Source organism: Pistacia vera, unplaced genomic scaffold (assembly GCF_008641045.1).
Source record: "Pistacia vera cultivar Batoury unplaced genomic scaffold, PisVer_v2 Contig36, whole genome shotgun sequence".
Classification (NCBI taxonomy): domain Eukaryota; kingdom Viridiplantae; phylum Streptophyta; class Magnoliopsida; order Sapindales; family Anacardiaceae; genus Pistacia; species Pistacia vera.
This window is the reverse complement of record NW_022196179.1, coordinates 939,527-961,518: the sequence shown is the minus strand read 5'-3', so window position 1 is coordinate 961,518 and position 21,992 is coordinate 939,527. Positions and strand designations below refer to the sequence as shown.

General features: G+C 32.9%; 1 protein-coding gene across 2 annotated transcripts; it reads right to left on the bottom strand.

The window, feature by feature from the left end:
* Nucleotides 1-10,436: 10,436 nt before the first annotated feature.
* On the bottom strand, nt 10,437-21,698 carry LOC116139920 (protein RRNAD1). Of its 2 annotated transcripts, XR_004129531.1 has the most exons (13): nt 21,477-21,698; nt 21,295-21,378; nt 20,381-20,455; nt 20,091-20,171; nt 18,985-19,124; nt 18,236-18,481; nt 16,564-16,738; nt 15,128-15,211; nt 14,189-14,384; nt 13,640-13,845; nt 13,240-13,459; nt 12,416-12,500; nt 10,437-11,049 (listed from the first exon to the last, which is right to left on the bottom strand). XR_004129531.1 is itself a non-coding variant. In XM_031425562.1 (12 exons), exons 1-11 carry the CDS (start codon nt 21,696-21,698, stop codon nt 13,277-13,279), a joined length of 1,692 nt encoding a protein of 563 aa, XP_031281422.1. In that variant the 3' UTR covers nt 11,061-12,500; nt 13,240-13,276. The 2 variants fall into 2 exon arrangements, 1 of the variants encoding a protein (XP_031281422.1); XM_031425562.1 differs by lacking the exon at nt 10,437-11,049 and having other exon boundaries at nt 11,061-12,500.
* Nucleotides 21,699-21,992: the final 294 nt, after the last annotated feature.

Below are 21,992 nucleotides of genomic sequence, written 5' to 3'. Positions count from 1 at the left end.
GGACTTGTTCTTGGTTTATGGATGGGAAGATGAGCTCACTGTAAGAGGATACAGTGATGCTAGTTTTCAGACAAACAAATATGATTATCGTTCGCAATGCGGGTTTGTATTTTGTCTCAATGGTGATGCGGTGAGCTAGAAAAGCTCCAAGCAAAGCACTGTAGCAGACTCTACAATGGAGGCTGAGTATATTGCATTATCCGATGTAACCAAGGAGGCGGCATGGATTAAGAAGTTCATCATCGAACTTGGTGTGGTCTCCACAATTGTTGATCCAATAGATATCTATTGTGACAACAATGGAGCAATAGCTTAAGCAAAGGAACCATGGTCTCACTAGAAGTCTAGACACATACTCAGACAATTTCATCTCATCAGAGAAATGGTTGAGAGGAAAGATGTACAGATCAGTAAAGTGCATACTGATGACAATCTAACCGATCCACTAATGAAGCCTCTATCATAGCAGAAGCATGAAAAACACTTAAGGTCATTTGACATTAAATACATGAATGATTGGCTATAGTGCAAGTGGGAGATTGTTAGAGTTGGTGCCCTAGAGCCAATCAATTATTGTAAAATTGACTTTTTGTAATAATGTTTATTAATCCATAAAAGGCAATTTTCTTGTGAATCATAATTGCGTGTATTAATATATGTCCTTAGGATGGTAGAACCGTGACGAGGGTATTAAGTGTTTCAAATCTTGATAGTAAGAACCATATGATCACATATGGTGGCCATTCTAGAAATGTCTGTAGCCCCAGTATTATTCTGACCAAGGACACAGATAATACGGTAAGGCTATTATAGTGTTGAACGATCCTGTCAAAAGACAGTGACTGATCTCACTTGTCAAGGTTGTTTGCTGACAACCTGGTGCAACACATGGGTGCTTGCTGTAGGCAAGTTCACTGGACAGACCCACTAAAGGATTTCATATATATGGTAACCCTAGTGTCTATGGAATAAATCATCTAACGAATGGTGGTGCATGTGATCCTTAGACTTGAGACTTATGCATCGATTGGTGCAGTTTGACACCAGCCTAACGTAGTTCTATTCAAAGCTATCAATACAGTAGTGATTGGCTGTATTGAAAAGTGTATCAAGACTATGGTGGATCAACAAAGGATTCATCACTCCCAAGTACGGGGAAGTTATCTCACAGCGCAATTCAGTGAATGGCAATGACACTAAAGTTGTGGCCATAGTGGGATTAAGTTATTGCTCAATCTAATTTATTATTCTAGTCATTGTTCTGGTAACTGAATACAACGATATCGAAGATAACTAAGGTTGACAATATTTCTGTACCTCAGCTTCGATGAGATAACAGATGATGAAAGGATTGATTTGCACGATAACCATATTGTTGATAGGCCAATTGTTTCGCTGAATCTGAATCTATCGGGTGGCCATGATGTCTTGCTAGAGGCCAATCTTGGTCTATGTTTAGTGAGACGATTGATTGGTGTCAATCACGAGACTACTCACTACCGATATGATGAGGAGCCTTCGGGTCACACATATAGAAGACAGATTAAGGATGAATTGGTGAGAAAGGGTATTTTCGTCATTTGTGATGAAAGGGTATTTTCGTCATTTATGATGGAAAGGATATTTTAGTCTTTTGAGATGAAAGGGCATTTTGGTAATCTCACAGTGCACTTAAATTTGCTGAGGTCATTGCCTATATTTAATTTCATATTGAAATTAAAATTAGTGAGATTATGTATTTAAATATTATTTAATATTAATATTAGTGAAGATAATATATATGAAATATGAAATTCATATTTGAATTTAAATATATATTCAATATTAATATTTGATGATATTAATAAAGATAATATATGAAAATGAAAATCATATTTGAATTTGAATAAGATGTCATGTGGATTATTACCTTGTTTGGTAATGAGGATTTACTATTCTAGTCATGGAATAAATTTATTCCTAACTAGATTAGGGTTTTAATTTTTGTTGCATATAAAAGGCAACTTAAAATTAAAATAAAATTGGAGAACACATTAATTAAATCCAAGCCACTCACCTCACTCTCTCTCACGTTTTTCTCTTGGTGGAGAAGAGAATTTTTCTTGAAGAAAAATTATGCATCCTTTTTGCTTGTGTGTCATGCTAGCACTTAAGACTGCAAGTCGATCACCATCCTGTCTTCATGTGGATACCGAGAGTTCACTCTTATCTTAGAGTGGGAGCGATTCGTATCGATTGAAGGAGCCTCCAAATGCTTGTATGAAATTTGAAAATTTTATATTCAATATCATTTCATATGCAAATAATGTAAATCGGGTATAAGGTTCTTGGGTTTAATGTTGTTGTTGGGGATTTTATTTTTGTTTTTTCGTTGCGTAAACCCATCTGCGACCAACATGTTCGATATGTCAAAGGGTCTCTTGGTTCGGGTCTATTTTTTTCCAGCACATGGCTCTCTTCATCTTCAAGCTTTTTGTGACTCTGATTCGGCTTCTTGCCTCATGACTCACAAGTTTGTCACTGGTTTCTACATCTTCTTGGGAAGTTTTTTGCTGTCCTGGAAGTCTAAGCATCAAGGTCCAATCTCCAAATCATCCTTTGAAGCTAAATATCATGCCATGGCCTCCATGGTTTGTGAACTTGTTTGGCTCACTCAGCTCTTGACTAATCTTGGCTTTCCACTTCCGCTGCCCATTCCTCTTGGCTGTGATAATCAATCCGCAATTTTCATTGCTTCCAATATGATGTTCCATGAACATATGTAGCATTTTGACATCGATTGTCACATTGTTTGTACTAAGATTAAGGAAGGTTTGGTGTATCCCATTTATGTTCCCACTCAAGGGCAACCTGCTAATTTGTTTACTAAAGATGTTGCTACTTCTCTTCATCGTCATCTATTGTCCAAGTTGGGGGTGCTTGATATTCATCACCCACTAACTTGAGCGGGGTATTGGATTATTGATAATTAGTTGTAATCAGTTGATAATTACTCTCTTTACTCTCTCTGAGATGAAATTGAACAAAAATATTATGGATTTGCAAAATTGAGGTCGGGGGGTTTTTTAGATTATCAATTAGTTAAAAAAAAAAAAGTATTACTTCCCTTGGAAACTCTGTGCTTATCAAAATTTATTTTCGTTATAAAAAATTATTGAAATTTGTCTGTACTCCATTTTATATATATATATTTGTTGAATTGATAAATTGTCAATCAGGAATATCAACTCCACAAACATATATAATAAAAAATTATTGAAATTTGTCTATACTCCATTATATATATATTTGTTGAATTGATAAATTGTCAATCAGAAAAATCAACTCCACAAATATATATTAATATATATTTGTGGAGTTGATATTTCTGATTGACAATTTATCAATTCAACAAATAGGGGAAGTGAATGTTATAAGAACTACTACTTTTCTTGTTTTGATATGGTAAAATACTCATTAGCTTCAAGAATTGGAATACTAAGAATGGGCTTATGAAACAGTGTTAATTATTGACCATACTACTAACTTTTGACTTTTTTGAAAAAATGCTTGGAATATAAATCGAATATTTTCAAATCTAATATTTATATACTTTATTTGTAATTCAACTCTATCAATATAACTTTTGACTTTTGGCTTTTTTGAAAAAATGATTGGAATATAAATCAAATATTTTCAAATCTAATATTTATATACTTTATTTGTAATTCAACTCTATCAATATAAACTCTAAAATTGAGTTTTCAAAAGGGTTTTTGTAAAAATAACAATAATTTGAGATTTTTAAATTTTACTTTTAAGTAATTAGTAAATTTCATTATATATATAATCAAACAATGACGCATCAATATATATACTTTATTGATGCTCCAAGTAGAAGGATTAGGGTCAACAAAACCCATAATACTTAGGATCTATTTAGTACGGCTTATTCAAATACAGTTCATAAAAGAAAAGCTTGTTTGAGTAAACTTATGATGATATAGTTTTCTAAGAAAAGATTGTTACTTTTTTGGTCAAAGACTCAAAAGAATAAATCAAGTCAAATTTATAAAATATAATTGAAATTATTTTTTAAATTTCAACACTTTAAATAAATTAAAAAAGAGTTTATTAAGTTTCTCCCACAAGCCATAAAATAGCTTATTTAATATCCTATAAGCTCTTTGCAATAGCCAAATACAACCAAATCATCTAAAAAAATATTCAAAAATGCAAAAACTTTAGATAAACTCTTTTCGCTCTTAATGTTATATTCAAATTATTATATTGCAAGTAATATTTCTTTATAATATAATATATTTTAAACAAAATTAAGTAACAAAAAGAAGTTTGGGCGAAATTTTGCCAGCTTGAAGAAATAAATGATGTAATATTCCGAAGATATTTTTGTGAATCCAAGTTAATTATTTTGTTTAAGTATTTTTTAAATGTGCTATACTTAATAAACTCCCTCTACTGAGTCAGACCTTCAATTACCAGTCGTTACTAGAGGTGGAAAATAGCCCGTCTGACCCGACTCGCGGCGGTTGCACAAAGTGGCGGGTCGGTCCTAACCCGCCGCAACATTGGCAGCCGGGTTAGGCCGCGGGTTGGGCCGGGTTAACCCTCTTTTTGATTTTTTTTTTTTTAATTTTGTTTTGTTTTATTTGTTTAAGTTTAAATGTTTAATTAACTTTTCAAATGAATAATTAACAATTTATAAATGAATAAATATAATTGTTTTTAGTTAAGTGTTAACTTCTTTTCAAATATCAATAATTAAATTAAATTAATATTTTTTTTGTTAACATTTCAAATATTAATTCAATTGTATACATTAAAATTGTAATATAAGAAAATTAAATTTATTCATTTATTAAAAAATAAATAAGAATTACAATAATTATTACCTCGTTAAAAACCTCACCATGAAAAACCCAATGGGACAAAAACTTAGTAAGGAAAAGAGTGTATAATTGACAATTAATTTACAAGTTTAATTTCACAAACAACTAATTTTGGGGTTCACTAGAACCTCTCTCATCCGTACATCTATATTACAAAATTGAAATGATTCTATTAAAGGATCGTCGACAACCTCGTATGACCTTGATGGCGCGACCGTTCCCAATCTCGAATATGTGAGGACTTCAATCATTTGTTGTGAAAGTTTAGTCCTCCTTTCATTTAAAATTCTTCCATTTGCACTAAATGTTTGTTCGGATGAGACGGTGGAGACAGGAACAGCGAAACATCCAAGGCAAGTCTTGATAATACCGAAAAATACATTTTCTGGCTCCAATAGTCTAGAGATCAATGTTTGCTCTCTGTTGGGGTCTATTGGTAACATTTTGGGGTTGCCAAATATTGTTGAAGCTCATTACCTTCGACTGCATGGAAGACAGTACTTAGTTGTTGTTGTTGGTGGACTTCTAAAGAGGAGGCTGTGCTTCGGATTCGGGTCCTCTTCGACCTATTCAGTGCACCCCAAGAGCAAAAGTCTTCATTTGTTCTTCTGATGCAGCTTCCCTGGATGTTTTGCCTCTTTGCGGGTTCTCATACCTGTTTTCATATTGGAAATATACTTCGAAAAGTCTATTTTTTACTCTCCTATTTGATTGGCATATTCGGTTTGAAATTTTCACATAAATTGTCAAAACCATTTTCTAAACCTGCTAATTTAATTCTAGGTCATATACACCTAAACAATAAAGAATGAATGGGTTCCCAATATTTTTAAAAAAAAAATTTCATTGCCTTATTGGTGCATTTAAAATTTCATTGTCTTTGTTTTTATAAATAACTCGGAAATTTTTATATTGATATATTACCAATGGACTAGTAGGATAATACACACCAAAAGTTATAAAGTGGATTGGTAAAAAATTTTAAAAAATAATGAAATACTTTGCTATTTGCCAATCAGTTTCTACCAAATAATGAGGACATCTATTATTTGCTACAAATAACTAATTATATTAGCATAAGGTAACATGAATCAAGCATTAATAAGTACTATTCCATCTAAAGACTGTCTAATACAAAAATCCTAGGAGACATATTTGATTTTATACAACGTCTTGAAATTCAGCATTTCTTTTATTACTATTAGTAACCCAAGCTAAACAATCTCTAATTCTATTAATATTTTCTTTAATTGTTTTCATACCACTTTTCACAATTAAATTATAACATGGCATGCACAACGTTGGTGAAAAAACTTCAAATTGTTATATAAAGGATTACTTTAAATAATCTATAGCTTTACTATTAGAACTTGCATTAGCTAATTAATTTATCACTTTACTAACAATATGATAATCTTCTAAAACTTCAACAATTTTATTATAAATTTGTTCACCACTATGTGACACATCCATTAATCTAAATCCTAATAAAGATTTATTAATTTACATTCATTATCAAAATAATAACTAGTCACACAAATATAATCTTGTTTAGCTCTCCCACTCCAAATATCGGCAGTTAGAGTCCACCAACATGACAAGTATGTATTTTATTTTTTAATTCTATTCATTTACTAAACAATTTATTAAATCATTTCTAGTTGCAGTTTTAGAATAACTTTTAAATCCTGGAAAAAATGAATTTTGAACAAATCTTTCAAAATATTTATCTTCAGCCATATTAATAGGTGATCAGTTGCAGCATATATAAAGCTAACTGTTTCTTATACATCAGAATTATAACGTCAAGTAGTACCCATATTAGTTATTTGGTTTGATTGCTTCTCTATTTCCATGTTGATTAATATGTTTATTAGCATGCCTTTTAAGTACTATTACCATTACCTGAATCAGCTTTATAAATATTTCCACAGTATTTGCATCTCGCTTTCTTGACTTGAACGCCTTTTCTGTCTCGTAAAACTTGTCGAAATGCGCCCAAACTTCTGATGTGTGCTGTCTTCGGTTTCGACGGCAGTTGATCCTGCCTCAGCTTGAGATGAAGTTACGAACACGACGATTACGAAACACTTTTAGAACCACCGGGAGCTGTTGAAATCGAGGGCATATTTTGAGGTGTATCGGATTCTGAGAATAGGAAAGCGGGACTATTTGAATCTCCTCCTGCATTTATGTTAGTAAAATCAGCGGGATAGGACTAGGATAGTAGTTTCTTCATCATTGTAATTGATGAGAGAGAAATATCTATCCATTGTAGTTGAAAAAAAAAAATGATGTAGAAGAAATAAAAATTAAAGAAAGAGAATTGGAATATGGAATTTGGAAAATTGGAAAATTGGAAATATGAATTAAAAATTGAAAAAACTAATAAAAATTAAAATACGAGCAAATTGATAACAAAGAGATTAAGAGAATAAATGAATAATTGAGAGATTAGAGATTAGAGAATATGAGAGAATGAGAGAATTTGAGTTGTGAGAAAAATGTGAGAGTTTAGGGCCAATTTATAGAAAAAAATGGGAAAGGAAAATGACGAAAAAGACCCTTCCAACGGCTATATTTCGAGGGTAATTTGAAAAAACAAATTAAATTTTATATTTTTTTTTGGGCCAACCCGGCAGGTTAACCGTTATTGTATAACAGCCAACCCACCAGGTTGACAACAGCCAACCCGGCGGGTTGGCGGTCTTCTCTTAGAAGGGACAAAACAGCAACCCGACCCACCCTAGGGTTGCTGCCGGGTTCAACCCTCTTCATTGCGGGCCGGGTTAGGGTTGACCCACCTAACCCGGCCCATTTGTTCCACCTCTAGCCGTCACCATAATATATTTTTGGTTAGGAGTACTATCAGTTACCTCCCCTGAGGTTTCCATAAGTTCGTTACACCCCTATGGTATCCGAAATCTTAAAGACCTCCCTTCACATTTGAATAAATTATCACTTACCTCCCCTCATGTCCTTTTTTCTAACGGTCAATTGTTAAGTCTAGGGGTAGACTTGTAATTGTAGATTTTAACACAAAAATGGAATTAAAATTAAGTAAAAAATGGAAAAAATCAAATAATTTGAAATTAAAATTTTATAAAGAAAATTGAAAAACTAAAAAATTGAAAAAATATAAAATAATATAAAAAATTGAAACAAACAATTCTAAAAAGAAAAATGAAAAGAAAAACTGCAAAAAATGAAAAATTAATAAAAAAACTAGACAATATGAAAAATACAAAATAATTTTTATATTTCTAATAATTTTTAGTCAACAATATTTGAATTTATTTTATGATTTTTGGGAAAATGCGAAAAAAAAAATTTGTTAAGGTCAAATGTGTAATAACAAATTAAATAATTATTCTACAAGGGCAAAATAGGCTTTTTGCAACTTCAATTAACAATTACCGTTAGAAAAGGTGGTAAGGTATTTATTCAAATGTGAAGGGAGGTCTTGATGGTTCTCATACCACATGGATGTAACGACAATTTATGGAAACCTCCGGGGAGGTAAGTGATAATACTCCTTTTGGTTATGAATAATTTCAAGAAACTATAAGCCTAATTTAGCATATTGAGAATTTTAATATGATCAAAAGTATCATACAAGGATTCCAATAAGATAAAAGAATGACAAGTACAAGTTCCAAATGAAATTAGAATGACTTATTTTTAAAATTATTATTAAAGAAACTACACTGGCCGAAATTCTTGACTCTCTCATCTTATAAACTTGTACATACATTTTCGCAAAATTTTTAATGGGATTCATTTTCATATAAAACACTTTGATTTGATGTGTCTTTTTAATGGGATTCATTTTCATATAAAACACTTTGATTTGATATGTCTTTTTGATAAGGGCAATACTATACTTACATCTAGTGTTTTAAAACTCAATCTAGCCCAATTGATTGAACCAATTCAATATGGACTTGGGGCTTTCACTGGACCAAGTTACTAATTTTCCTATTCACCCAAAGCCCTAGAAATTAGGATGATAATTGGTAAACAATTGAAGGCCGAGATATTGGGACTTTTGAAAAAAAATGACCGGTGAATGCAATGATGGCGACGAAGGTGATTTCCAGTGAGTGAATCTATCGAAAATCGAAAAAAACCAACGACAACAATAGTCAAATTTTGCTGGCAATTGGCTAGGCAAATGAGGGTAAAGTGAGATAGATTTTGGTCAGGAGGCTAAGGAGAGTATTTTCGTGATAATGAGGAGGATTGTCGACGCCAACAGTGGTGAGATCTAATTGATTTTGGTCGATTTCGACCAGATCTTGAGTAGATTTTTTAGGGAATGGGCTCAACGGATGATTAGGATTACATTTGGTGTGTTGCCATAGCCAACCAGTCAATCGCCGATTTGTATTTGGGGTGTGTTTGCTAAATTTCAAACTTATAGAGACTTAAAAACTTTTAGGGGTGTATTTGCTTAATTTTATACTTTTTGACACCCAGTTTGACTGGTCGATCAAACTGACCCGACAACTTTGCCAAGTTTCACCTAAGTTGGTTATTAAAACATTGCCTACAATCCAATCTCACAAACTCTCTCATAATCTCTAAGTGATAACTCCCAATTTTTTGCAGATGAATTTTCCAAAATTCAAAATTCATCAACAAAAAATTGAAGCTATCACATAAGAGTTGTGAGAGAAACAAACATTTTAACCTAACACTTGGTTACAAATAACAAAACTATTACAGTTTTGATTACTTTTTATCTCAATTAATTAAAAGTAACCCATGGTGGCAATGACTATTTCCCCCTTAGGTCTCATTCTATCATATTATCCCACACTTCTGACTAAAACATTTACCCTTGATCTGATAAATTTAACAATAAAATCCTAACAGAAAGCTGACGGCATGAGATAAATTAAACAATAAAACCCTAACAGAATACCAACGTCATTTAACATTTTAGAAAGGGTACATCAAAGGGGAAAATTGCCATTAACTACAAGAAAATATTTATAAGAAAATTATAGGATTTCCTTAATACAAATCTTATCGGCAATTTGGTCAAATTTTAAGTCGTTTATAACTAACTAACTATGCTCACAATAATTAAGATAATGATATTTGAAAATCACCTTTTGTATTTCCTATGTTCATCTACCGAAATGGGTTTGGTTCAACTTTGTAGAGATCAATTGAATCTAAACACACAATTCAAACTAAATATTAACAGGATAAATCAAATTGAACACAAATAGGATATGAAAGTGAAAGGGTTCATATCTAAACAACAAAAAATTGATGTTTCTGTAATTTTTTTTATCTCCACTTAGACAAGTTTAAAGGACCTCTCTTTTCCGTGATAGCAATATGCCCACGTTCATTATCTGAAAATTCCAGGACTGTCACTGCCTATTATAAGAAACAAGAACAAATATGACTAAAATAACAGAACCGGTTCAAAGAACGACACTTGTCACGAGTTCTCAGGTTACCTCGATGTCGATGATACCGATTGGTATGAAATTCTTGTGAAGGCAACCACAAGTTTTCTACACTATCTGACCATTCCTAAAAACAAACCAACCACAGATTTATTCGGAGATTCTTTGGGATATAAAAACATTAAAGAAATGTAAACTAATTCAACTTGTAAAATTCTTAATCATTCTTCTTTGCAAAATAAATTAGTATTCTAAAGCTGACAAATCAATAGCTGTAAGGGGTGAGTCAAAGATAAGTGAATAACAAAACGAAAGCAAACAAATCTGTCGTTTTCGTTCCAGCGTGCGTATAGAGACTTCTTACAGAGATTGTTTGGTGAGGAATACAGATTGCAGAAGGACAAACAGTCAAGCAGTCATTCAGGAACCTTTGGAGCTATCAAATAATGCCTACCACTTAAATTAGCAAATAAAAAAATCGACACTATTGAAGATGTTCAGGAATCTAGAATAAAGTCAAGATGTGAAACCACAACAAATAGGAAGATTCCTTTGTAGAAACAAAGCCTAGCGGGGAAATATCTTATTTGGAGTGGCATAGTTTAATTCTTATCTGAAAGCATAGAAAGTAAAAGGAAAAAAGATTAGAATATGAAATACAACCAAACCATTATACATCTATTCTTTTCACTTTCCAGAGTCAAAAGACTCACCTCAAACTTCACCACCTGAACCTACAGTACCATGACAATGTACAAAAAGGGTAAGGTTCTGGTTTAGCATGTCTACAAGTACAATCGTAGGGAAATAATTTAGTTTGTTAGTCGCAAACAGACAGCACAACAATCATATCATACTTTGTATTATTAACTAGTATTTACTCCATATTTCTCAGTTGTTTCAACAAGAAGGTGATAGCAGCACCTCTTCATGACAATCAGAATCAGTATAGAATATCTAAAATTGGGGATTCATAACCGATCACCATTGTAAATTGTTGCATAGTTTTAAGCCATGGTTCCCAGAAAAAGATAAAAGAAAATTATATGAAAGCGATCAAAGTGTTAAACCTTCACTCAAAGTCCCCAGTATATAACTTAAAAGATTTTAAGAATATGAAAAACAAGTGCTGTCAAGGATCAAGCGATCTTTAAGACAACTGCACAGAGAAAACTATTATAGTTGTCGTGCATAGATAGATTGAATTCATAATGATGAAAGTTAGAAACTTCACCTTCAAATATTAAAACAATTACAGTGATACTCTAGAACTAGAATGAAGCTGTAACAATCAAATTATCATGCCCAGCAAATGTTCTTTAGAAAATCTTTGTTACATTCACATTAACAATGATAAGATTATAGAATTCAAGAATACATACATCAATCAGAACAAGTCAAAAAAATAAGGTGGTACTACCAGCATGTTAAGCAAAGTCAACATACTCACAGGGACCATTACCAGCAGAAAGGTTGCCAAATTTCTTTAAGCGATAACAATCATCCTTAAAGTACACTTTGGAGGTGGCGTTATATTATATTGAGGGGCTAAACCATGTATAGAAGATTAAGTGTAGAGACTTTGCTCCACTAACTTGTAAATCTTCTAGTGGACTGACCACCACTTCATCCTACAATTTTGAATCCGCCTTTTTGATAGAAATATAATTACTTTCTTTCCTATCAAAAGGTTTAAGTACATTGTCAAAGAAAGGTGAATCGATACTAATTCTTCATTTGCAAAAGTACACCAATAATAAGAAAATTTCACCATTGACAGAGCTGAGTTCAATGGATTAAATTCAAAATTCTGAGTTCTTAATTTAACTATCATTGTAGGTCAGAACACAGCACATTTTTATGCATGCTGCTAATGTGAAATATATTGCATAAAGCAGTTACAATAACACTCACCATGCCCATCACTGCTAAACCTGATATATCCAAAAAATATACTCATCGATTCAAAGATATATAACCCCTAGAATTCACATTTCATCGACAAATCTTATGACTGCCCAACAAACCTTGTATAGAGCGTAAGAGTATAAACATTCATCCGGATAAGAAAAGCTCATATATCAAGGTTTACAGGTTTACCATTAACTATACTTGTTTGCCAAAAACAGTTCTGCACATGTCAGGTGAAAGAGAACTCAAGTCCCACAGCAGAAGGTCCTTCAATCTGCCACAATATGTCAAAAACCACAATCAAATGTTTATCTATCTTTTTTTTTGTTTTTTCTTCAGGATAGGAGAAATTTATGCACGACTGATATGTCCATAATCTACTTAACATTTTGATTGATCGTAATGACACAAAGTTATGAAGTCAAAGCCATTATCTGTATCCTTTCTATGCTTCATGACTCATCCCAAAGCATTGAAAATGTCTACCACAATATAATTGGCTTTATCAATTTCTGCAGCAGTGTAATTGCTCTTAATAAATATAGCAATTGTAGCTATAATTCATATAACATATGCAAGTACACTGATACATAGACTGGTGTCAAATGTAATTGCAGTTTTGGATAAGAATAGAGATGAGTAAGATAAATAATATAAAAGAACCAACATTGCATCACTATTGTAGACATATCTGCAATGGCTAGATCCATTTAGACTAATATATTTAGCTTTTCTTAACTACGTGCAGCCAAATTTCCCAGTTAAATAAAATGTAGACTGAAAAAGTGTTAGCCAGATATTATATGTAGGAAGCAGACAATATAAATATGTTAGTGGAGTACAACTTGTAGACACCTAAAAGCAGTGCAGCATCTAGGCAGAAGTATGTTTACAAGATGGTACACACACACATGGACAAACACAAATGGATACAAACAGGAAGACAGACATATGCTCACAGAGAGAGAGAGAGAGAGAGAGAGAGAGAGAGAGAGAGAGAGAGATGGCCTTACCATTTATCAGACTAAGCTGTAAGATCCAAGCCAACAATTATTTCTTTTTAGCAATTATGGCCACATTCCTTGGAGATAATACAGGATCAAATATAGGTAACATGACTGCTTCCAGAGAACTGCCTTGCTCCTGGAGGAACAATAATCTGTCCAACAGAATATATGTTTCCAAAAGAGGCCCCAAAGCAGCTCGAAGAGACCAATAAGGTCCTATAATGTCCTGTACATAGTAGGTTTATCAATCAGGACCTAGCTCATACGAATATACATGCACTGAAATCTTATTCTCCTGCCTCTAGCCTAGTAGGCAATACAACTTTCCAAAAGGAGAAAAAAAGAAATAGAGATCAAGCTTATAAAACATTCTTAATGCAATAGTAAATAGGATAAAATAGCATACAGCAAAGGGCTCAGCTTCGTCCCATATCCCACGAAGATTTTCGCTGTCCAATGGTTTGAGACCAAGGCGGCATAATCCAGACTGGCAAAATTTCTCAAAGAGTAGATATTTGTCAGTAGAAACAGCGCTTTCTTGTCTTATACTCTTGTTTGAAGAATTTTCATGAGATAAGGCAGCCATGTCCAAAACCGAGGCTGATTTATCATCTGCAGAACATGTTTTGTAAGTAAAGTTTTTGTATCTTTATAAGATCTCATACTATACAGTTTCCAAAAGGTATATCTACTTGGATTAATTTGAACAGAGACACATCAAACACAGCCATTTGAATGAGCAGTGGTTGTGTAACTCTGCTGCAGTTATGATTTACATTTGCATATAACTTCAGGGCCTTCTTTTTCTTAAACAAGAAGGAAGAAATACTTTTCTTTTTCTCTTTTTTATTTCTTTTAAATGTATTTTAGGTGATTTTCCTGCCATGCAAAGCAAAGGAAGGTTGTCAATTTCAACAGCTAGCTACAGGTTTTAAATTAAATAAGTTCATTGTACCTGCTTTAGGTTCTCCAATCTCCACAGAGGAGCGTGTGGTATCAGAGTGTTTCTGACTGAAAGATGGACATGAGTTTTCTTCACATTGTGAACGGGACTCCAAGATCCTCCTTTGCTGCTGGCGGCGCAATGCCTTCCCTTGACGTCCAACTGAAGGACTTGTTACAATTACTTCCATATAATATCTAGAAAGGACCTTCAGAAGAAAGTTATTCACAGTATAGAATGTCAAAATAAATTAATTTTTTTTTTTCAAACCTTTAAACAGAATGAGAATTGTATAATCTCCATAAAAATGTGGAATGCACATATGAGAGTCACAAAAATAAGAAAATAGAACCTCAAAGCCTTTGGTTTCAAACAATGGGTGAAGGGTTCAACTCCAGACACCTACTTAGGATAATATAGGCCACAAGTCCTGTAGTAGACCCCAGTTTAAAACCCAGTAAACTCATAAGAAAAGTTGGAAAATATATAGGTATAAAAAAAAAATAAAGAAAGAGACCGAAGAGATCCTCTGAGTTCCTTTCCTTTGGTCACTCATGTAGCAACATGCAAACAAAGACAGTCAATGAACAAAGGTAAGGAATGCAAGGTATCATGGAAACTAGTTGTAACATCTCCATACACTCAAATTTCAACATTCTTTTCTCACAGCTTATCCATCGAAATATTTCCTATCAAAACAAAAGGAGCAACAAGGAAAACACCCTCATCCCAGAAGGTGCATAAAGAACAATAAAATGACAGAATTGGCTACAAGATTTAATCATTTTGCACATATCAAAACCATCCAGAAGCATCGCACACACTCCACACACAAAGGGGTAAAGGATGCAAAGCAAAATGGAAACTAACTTACATGAATAAAGACAAATCCAATGTGTTGCAAAGCTAAATAACTAAGCCAACATAAAACAAGATTGAAATACTGCATACCATTTGAAAAGCAGCACGGAAAGCGTGCAGCTCAAAATTATGAACACCAGCATCTCTTTCTAGACTTCCCCATCTCTCTGCACTCTAAACAAAGTAAAGCAAGTCACTGAATTCATCCTAACATAACCAAAAATAAAGCTTGTTCAAAGCATTAGCAGAAAGTTTTTCCGACAAAAGGTTAAAGTATATCAGTCAGACATTTCCCAAAGAAAACTATCGACTAGAGATCTCTGGATTTATATATGTAAAACCATTATTTCCTATGGATCTACATTGTGACTCAAGCTTAACACACCAATACTTTCAACAACTTTATATATCACTTTTGTCATTGTACATAGGAACTGAGGCGCTTTTTCTCGTTCATAAGGAATTTTCAGTTCAAGATCCTATGGAAAAAAATTGTTGTAAAAACTGCTTAAACATCCCAGCCAGTATGACAGTTTTTGCAAGCACGTCTTGTTGTACCCCTGCATATACGTGTTCATCCTATTCCCATGGTTTGACCATGAAACTTGAAGCTTCATTTGAAATCTTTATATATTTCCCAATTAATTATGTTATAGAATTCTTATACACTAAATTAGAATATTAGTCTAAAGAGTATAACAGATTGTGCATGATTTTCATTTCTTCTTCATTTTTGAAAGCATATATAGCAAAATCTCACCACTCTTAACTGACGTTCAGACTCCAAAAGAAATGCTTGAGACTTTGGTCTCTAGAATGAGGAAAAAGAACAAGCAAATGTATCAAAGTTGAAATCTCTAGAATCTAATTGCATTAAAAGCTTTGGACAGGGAGCTAGAATTCCCTGCACAAAAAAAGTCTGACGAACTTTTCGTTTCTCTTGATAATTTATTCAAAGATTAAAATAACTTTATATTCATATATCTGTGTGTCATCAAATCAATTGTACTGCCGAGGAGCAAAATCTGGATTCTTTCAACATCTGTCCCGCATGAGAGAGATTCTCTTATACAGTTATCATAAAAAAAATGGAAAGGCGAGAAGAATAATACATGATAAAGAAAGAATATTAAATCCTAATAAGATTTTCCATTTTACCATAACCAATGTAGTCTAAAAAGATTTAGGCAGGCCAAAACAGGTCACTTTATCTCAAGTCTAGGTGTTAGGACTATAAGCCAAAAACGGTTCTGCAATGACCTGCGGGGGAGCTATAGTGTAGCATGCCCCAGGATCATGAGCACCAGACCAGTTCCATTTTCCCAATACCTCTTGATAGTTACACCATTTCTATTTTTTTTTTTTTTTTTGTTTGTTGGTGATTTACAGCACTCAATATTGTTTATTTTCTTCATTAGACCTGGTAATCGACACAAATCCTAACAAACAAACAAAAACCCCACACATGTCAAACTGTCATAATGTCACTTCAAAAACCAAATAAGAAAAGCAAGAGATACACGTACCTGACAAGCAAGATCACGCGAACTTTTTCCAAGAGGAAAGTTAGCAGATTTAACACCAGAACTCATTGGAAAACCACAAAGAGAACCAGCAATGTCAAATCCTTCTTCAGATAATAAGTTGTAACAGCAGCCGATGCTAACAACTGCATTAACTTCTTTGCAATCCACAAAGGTCCTGGTCCAATAAATACATACTTTTAAATTGATAAATAAGATATATAACGCCCATTAAACAAGAGATATTATAGTAACAACAAATCGCCAGAAAAAATTTATATTAAAATAAACCAGTCTGGCAATAAAAATCCAGAAAACAAAATTGGTAGAGCCACAACATGAATTTGCTATAACTTCTAAAAGTGAAAGAAGAAACATGGACACAAAGAATGCAGAGTCCAACAGCTTATATACCAAAGCCAACATGTCCTAGCAGTTTGATCATCGAAAGATCGAGTTAAATGACCAATATTTACCTACCTTGTCCCTCTCTTTCTTTTACATTATTCACAATTAACTTTAATTTTCCCTCAACATTTTTGCCCCCCTAATAGCAATCATATGAATCTCAAGGTATTTAAAGATTCACGAAAAATTCAATTATTTCATACAGACATGTATATGAGAATTTCAAAAGATTTAATTTCTGTATGTTACAGATGTACATGACTTCCTAGATGATGGGGATCACATTAAAATCCTTGATTATAGGGATCACTTCTATCCTAATTTAGATTGATCACCTACCTAGTTTAGAACACTACAAGTGTATATAAATATGTATCCTTTTAAGCTAATAATGAGAAGTGTGAATATTCATTACGTTTATTTTACACTATATAACATAAAGAGATACCAAGATAATTTTGACATATCTAATTGATGATTATTTTGAGCAGCAAAGTACTAGCATCAAGTTTCTCAACATTGCGGTAGAGTGACTGTCCTCATGTACAAACTTGTATCAATACTGATGATTTTTTATTGCAGTAGAAAAATAAACTAATATTTGATCGAAATTAGAAGTGTAAATCTCTTCAATTGCACACATGTTCAGTTTTTGTTTCATAACTATGAACTACATTGAAAGATGGAGAAGCACAGATTGGATACCAAACCTTCTACATTTCACACTATTTGCAATTTCTAATTTCAAACATCTCATACTCGTACGACGTTTAAGAGGTAAAGAATCAACAAAATTTTAATTATTACTTGTCCATTATTATCACGAGCAAGTTGAATGCTATGCACATATAAAGTTTTATAATTTACTACTACAATTCATGCCTCTTCCAAGAAATCATTGACATTGATATTAGTTAAAATCTCCACAAAAGCTTTCTCCTTCATTTCAGGAATTGCTATATCATCATATAATAAAAATTACAATGCAATTAATATGAGAATCAAAGGCTAATTGTTTTTCAATAACTTCTCAACTTTGAAATATACATAAAGCATACATAAGTTATTACTTCAGAATCACGAAACCGAAAATGCTACTTGTACTCATTTGTAGATTCGAAAGCTCATAAGGTACCTAATGAGTGAATTACAACATACATAGCCTATACGTAGAATCGTGTATAAATTAGTACTAGATATGGACTAAAAAATGACTTTCATTCCACTCTTAATTTGGAAAGATATAAGCTTCATATAGAATACTCACTTAAGCATTGTTACTGATAGATCTCCACAAGCATGAAGTCCAGCAAGAACCAATGAAATTTCACTTTCTGCATTGCCTGAAGATTTTAGTTTTCTTCGATCGAGTTTTTTATTATTTTGCAACATTAGCTTTGGCTGCTCAGCATCATCCTTATGTAGCGACATGTTGGTTAAAGCTCTCAGCATGTCAATAGACATTACCTGGCATGTAATTGTCTTGGGCATATTCAAACTCTTGTTTTCTGATCTAAGTGAATAGATAATTACAAATAGTCAATGTGTAAGTCAAGAAATGAAAGTTACATAAAAAAACTGTTTCAATTATGGTAATGGTAAGTAGTGGACAAACCATTTAAACTTCTAATAATAACTACAGACATCACTATGGAATATGAGGTGATCAAGCAGTATCAAATACTTAATGAGCACATCCTGAGCAGCCTATTATAAATATATTCATAAATTATCACAAGCACCACCAAAACTACCCAGATCCATGCTCAAAATGACAAGAAAGCTTCTATCACTTTTTCTTAAAATATGTATACCAAACAAATAAACTATGTCTGTTGATCGAATGAATATAGTACCAATTATAAAAGTTATCATTGCATATATTTTAAAATAGGACCTATCAAACAAAACTACAACTGCACAACATGAGAAAGATGCTCAGACATTATGTTAGTGATTTCAAGGTATTGAAGATTTCTTATGTATAAGAAATCAAAAGGGAAATCCCATAAATACCCAAACTTCCGCATCTGAGCTGCATAATGCTTTTTGATTCGTTCTGCACGTGCATTCATAACCTTTCCATGATGAGAACAAGCATCTATCGCAACTACAGAATGTTGGAACTGGAAGGATAGAACTTGTGCAAGATAGCCCTACAAAACCAATTCAATCACAAGTAAAGAACTGCAAAAGAAACAAACCAAAAAGATTATCTTGTTCCAGAAAAAATCTATGTTATAAGACATACAGTTTTGAGAAGTGGATATCATTATCTAACTTACAGTTTCTAAAACTGAACAAACAAACTGCTTATTTCGGGAAAATAGAATAAATGAAATTGATGTCTTTGAGTATATTAAAAAGTTTGATTTGCTGGCTGCACAAACTCTGTTAGAGGAGTTAACCAATATTTCCATGAGACTATTAGTGGGGGTAAAATTGCAAGAATTTCTAGATTTCATTAACAAAATATGACTAGTGTCCAGTATGAAACTAAAGCTCAACCATCTATCACCATTTACTCCTAAAAAGGTGAACTTCAGCAAAGATTGGACAGAAAAATTTGCAAATAGGCTAAGGACTTCCATCGAAAGTATTGTGTCGGTCACAGGATATAACATTCATGATAAAGTGGCAGCCCTAAGACAAAGAGTGGAACAACTTAATGATGATTGCCAGAGATATCAAGCATCACTGAAATAGCATTCTAGCAATGCTAGGAAAATGACAAGAAAGCAAAAGATGAGATCCCATTAGGTCAGTAATAAGACTAATTCTTTAGGTACTAGATAGGGAACAAACATTAGCGATAAGTGTAAAGCCTTGTATTTTGTATCATTATTCTAGAAATTAGCTGCCTTCTTCTCTCTCTCAAGAGAAACTCAACCATTTTGTTGACAAGGGTGGTTCGCCACATCACGTCGGTAATGACACCCTATATTTTTCTCCAAATAATTAACACTACATTATAAAATTAAACAAAAAAAAAAAAAAAATGATCCCAACAACCAATAGCTGTCACAGCTACATTCAAAATTCATCAGATATTCAGTCAAGCAGTCTCAGTTTTCCAATCACTTAAACAGAAATTAAAAGAGCAAAAAACAAAGAGGGCACACCTGGCCAGCACCAACATCAACTATAGTATCAGTGCTTACACTATTTGCTACCGAATTTACAACAGCAGAAAGAACCTCCACCTGATTGCATCATAAACAAACTACAATTCAGACTAAAGAGAAAGAAAACCAGAAAGACAAACTGGGACACTCCAAGAAAAACATATCAATCTTATGATGGTATGACACACACCAACATCGATTTGTCACTTTTTACAGGCATAAAAGAAGAAAAAAAAAACAATAGAAGAATATAGAATATAACTACAGATTGAATTCGAATGACATACTTCATGTTTTTTCTTCAGATTCATGCCTTGAGCAAGAACACTGCTAATTGATGTCACTTTCCATCCAGGTAATACCTGCAACAAGCCAAGTTGTTGATATGCTGAGTGATCAAAAGAGGTCAGACAAGAAGATTAAATTCAGCTCCTGCTCAAAACTGGTGAACTAGAGTAACTTCAATTGCACCAGTCCCCAATGAACTTTCAATAAAATTAAGAATAGATAAACAAATCATTGACAAGGCTACCACCATGGTAATGGCCCGGTAATGCAACCAAGCTAGTTGCCAAAGCAAGAATAAAACATATACCCACCACACATTGCATGTTATCGTAATGACATTGTCCTATAATTCAAATTTTGTTATCAAATAGACTTCGAGCATTACACATCACAAACATAACATATTTATTACTAAAAACTCTTTTTCTCCTAATAATGTTACCGTGGTTTGCATCTCAGTATCATAGTAATTTTCTAACAACAAATATACAAATTAAACTCTTACTATACACCAGCGGTTTAACCTTACTCCACAAACACATCTTCACACATTAAACATTGAACATAGATAAAAAATTAAACTTCTCACATTAAATCATGACACTTGCTGTATAATAGTAAATTCCATATAAGAAAAATTAAGAATATGCGCATCGTTGAAATGATTTTGAAAACAGTTTTGTCTTTTGTGCATACAAGTCCGAAAACTAGTTTAAATTCAGAACAAAAAAAGGTCATTTTCTTCATTTATCATAGCTTTTTAACTCTGAAAACAGTTTTTAGATATTAAATCGAACACATTCTCGAATATTTAAATTGAGATATAAATTGTAACCTAATTTTGAAGGAAAAAAAAAAAACTTATTTTCTTATTATTGTATCACAAATCATACGGAGCCAAAAAAATTCAAACCTTGTGCAAGTCCGCTTGCTTTCTAGGAAGCACAAGAGACTTCAAAGTAAGAACAAACTCCTTAAGTGAATCAGGCCAATGGTCCTATAAATTAAAGAGCAAAAACTAATTATACACAAAACAAAATGCAACTACAACGCAATGACAATAGAGATAGCTAATTGTGTAATAAGAACGCGAACCTGGACGACTCCGGAGGGAATGAGGAGAAGATTTTCGATAGGTTCATTGCGAAGACAATCAATCCAATCTTTATCAACGGCTTCCCAGAGTTTGTCGGTGAAGAAATTGACGACGTGAGCATTTATTAAGAAAGTGAAAGGCTGTAAGAAATCGACAATCGCCTTGATCCATTGGAGAGTATCGGTAGCAGTCTCGCATGAGTACGGGCACTGCATCGCCATTTGCATAAGCTTTGAGGCTCTGTTCGTTTTTAGGCGTTGAGTATTGTGTTTTCAAATTATATTCAAATTTCGAGAGGGTATCTTAATTAAATTTAACCAAAACTTAGGGACTCTGTTTATTTCGGGGATAATAACATTTTCATCCCTGACTTTCGTAACTTTACTTTGTGTCTTTGTAAAAAAATTTAGTAACTTTTGGTCCTGTCAATAACATTTTGCATCTTAGGTTTACCAAGAATAGAGAAAAAAATTCCAGACAAGGACTAAAATGTTGCTAAAATTTTTTACAAAATT

What these genes read in the sequence shown, in the direction of transcription:
- LOC116139920 (XM_031425562.1), bottom strand. Translation starts at nt 21,698, where the DNA reads ATGGCGATGCAGTGCCCGTACTCATGCGAGACTGCTACCGATACTCTC. An exon ending in TTGATGTTGGTGCTGGCCAG is followed by an intron (nt 19,125 to 20,090) that starts GTGTGCCCTCTT and finishes TTGGTTTTGTAG; the next exon opens with GGCTATCTTGCACAAGTTCT. An exon ending in CTATCAGTAACAATGCTTAA is followed by an intron (nt 16,739 to 18,235) that starts GTGAGTATTCTA and finishes TTATTGGACCAG; the next exon opens with GACCTTTGTGGATTGCAAAG.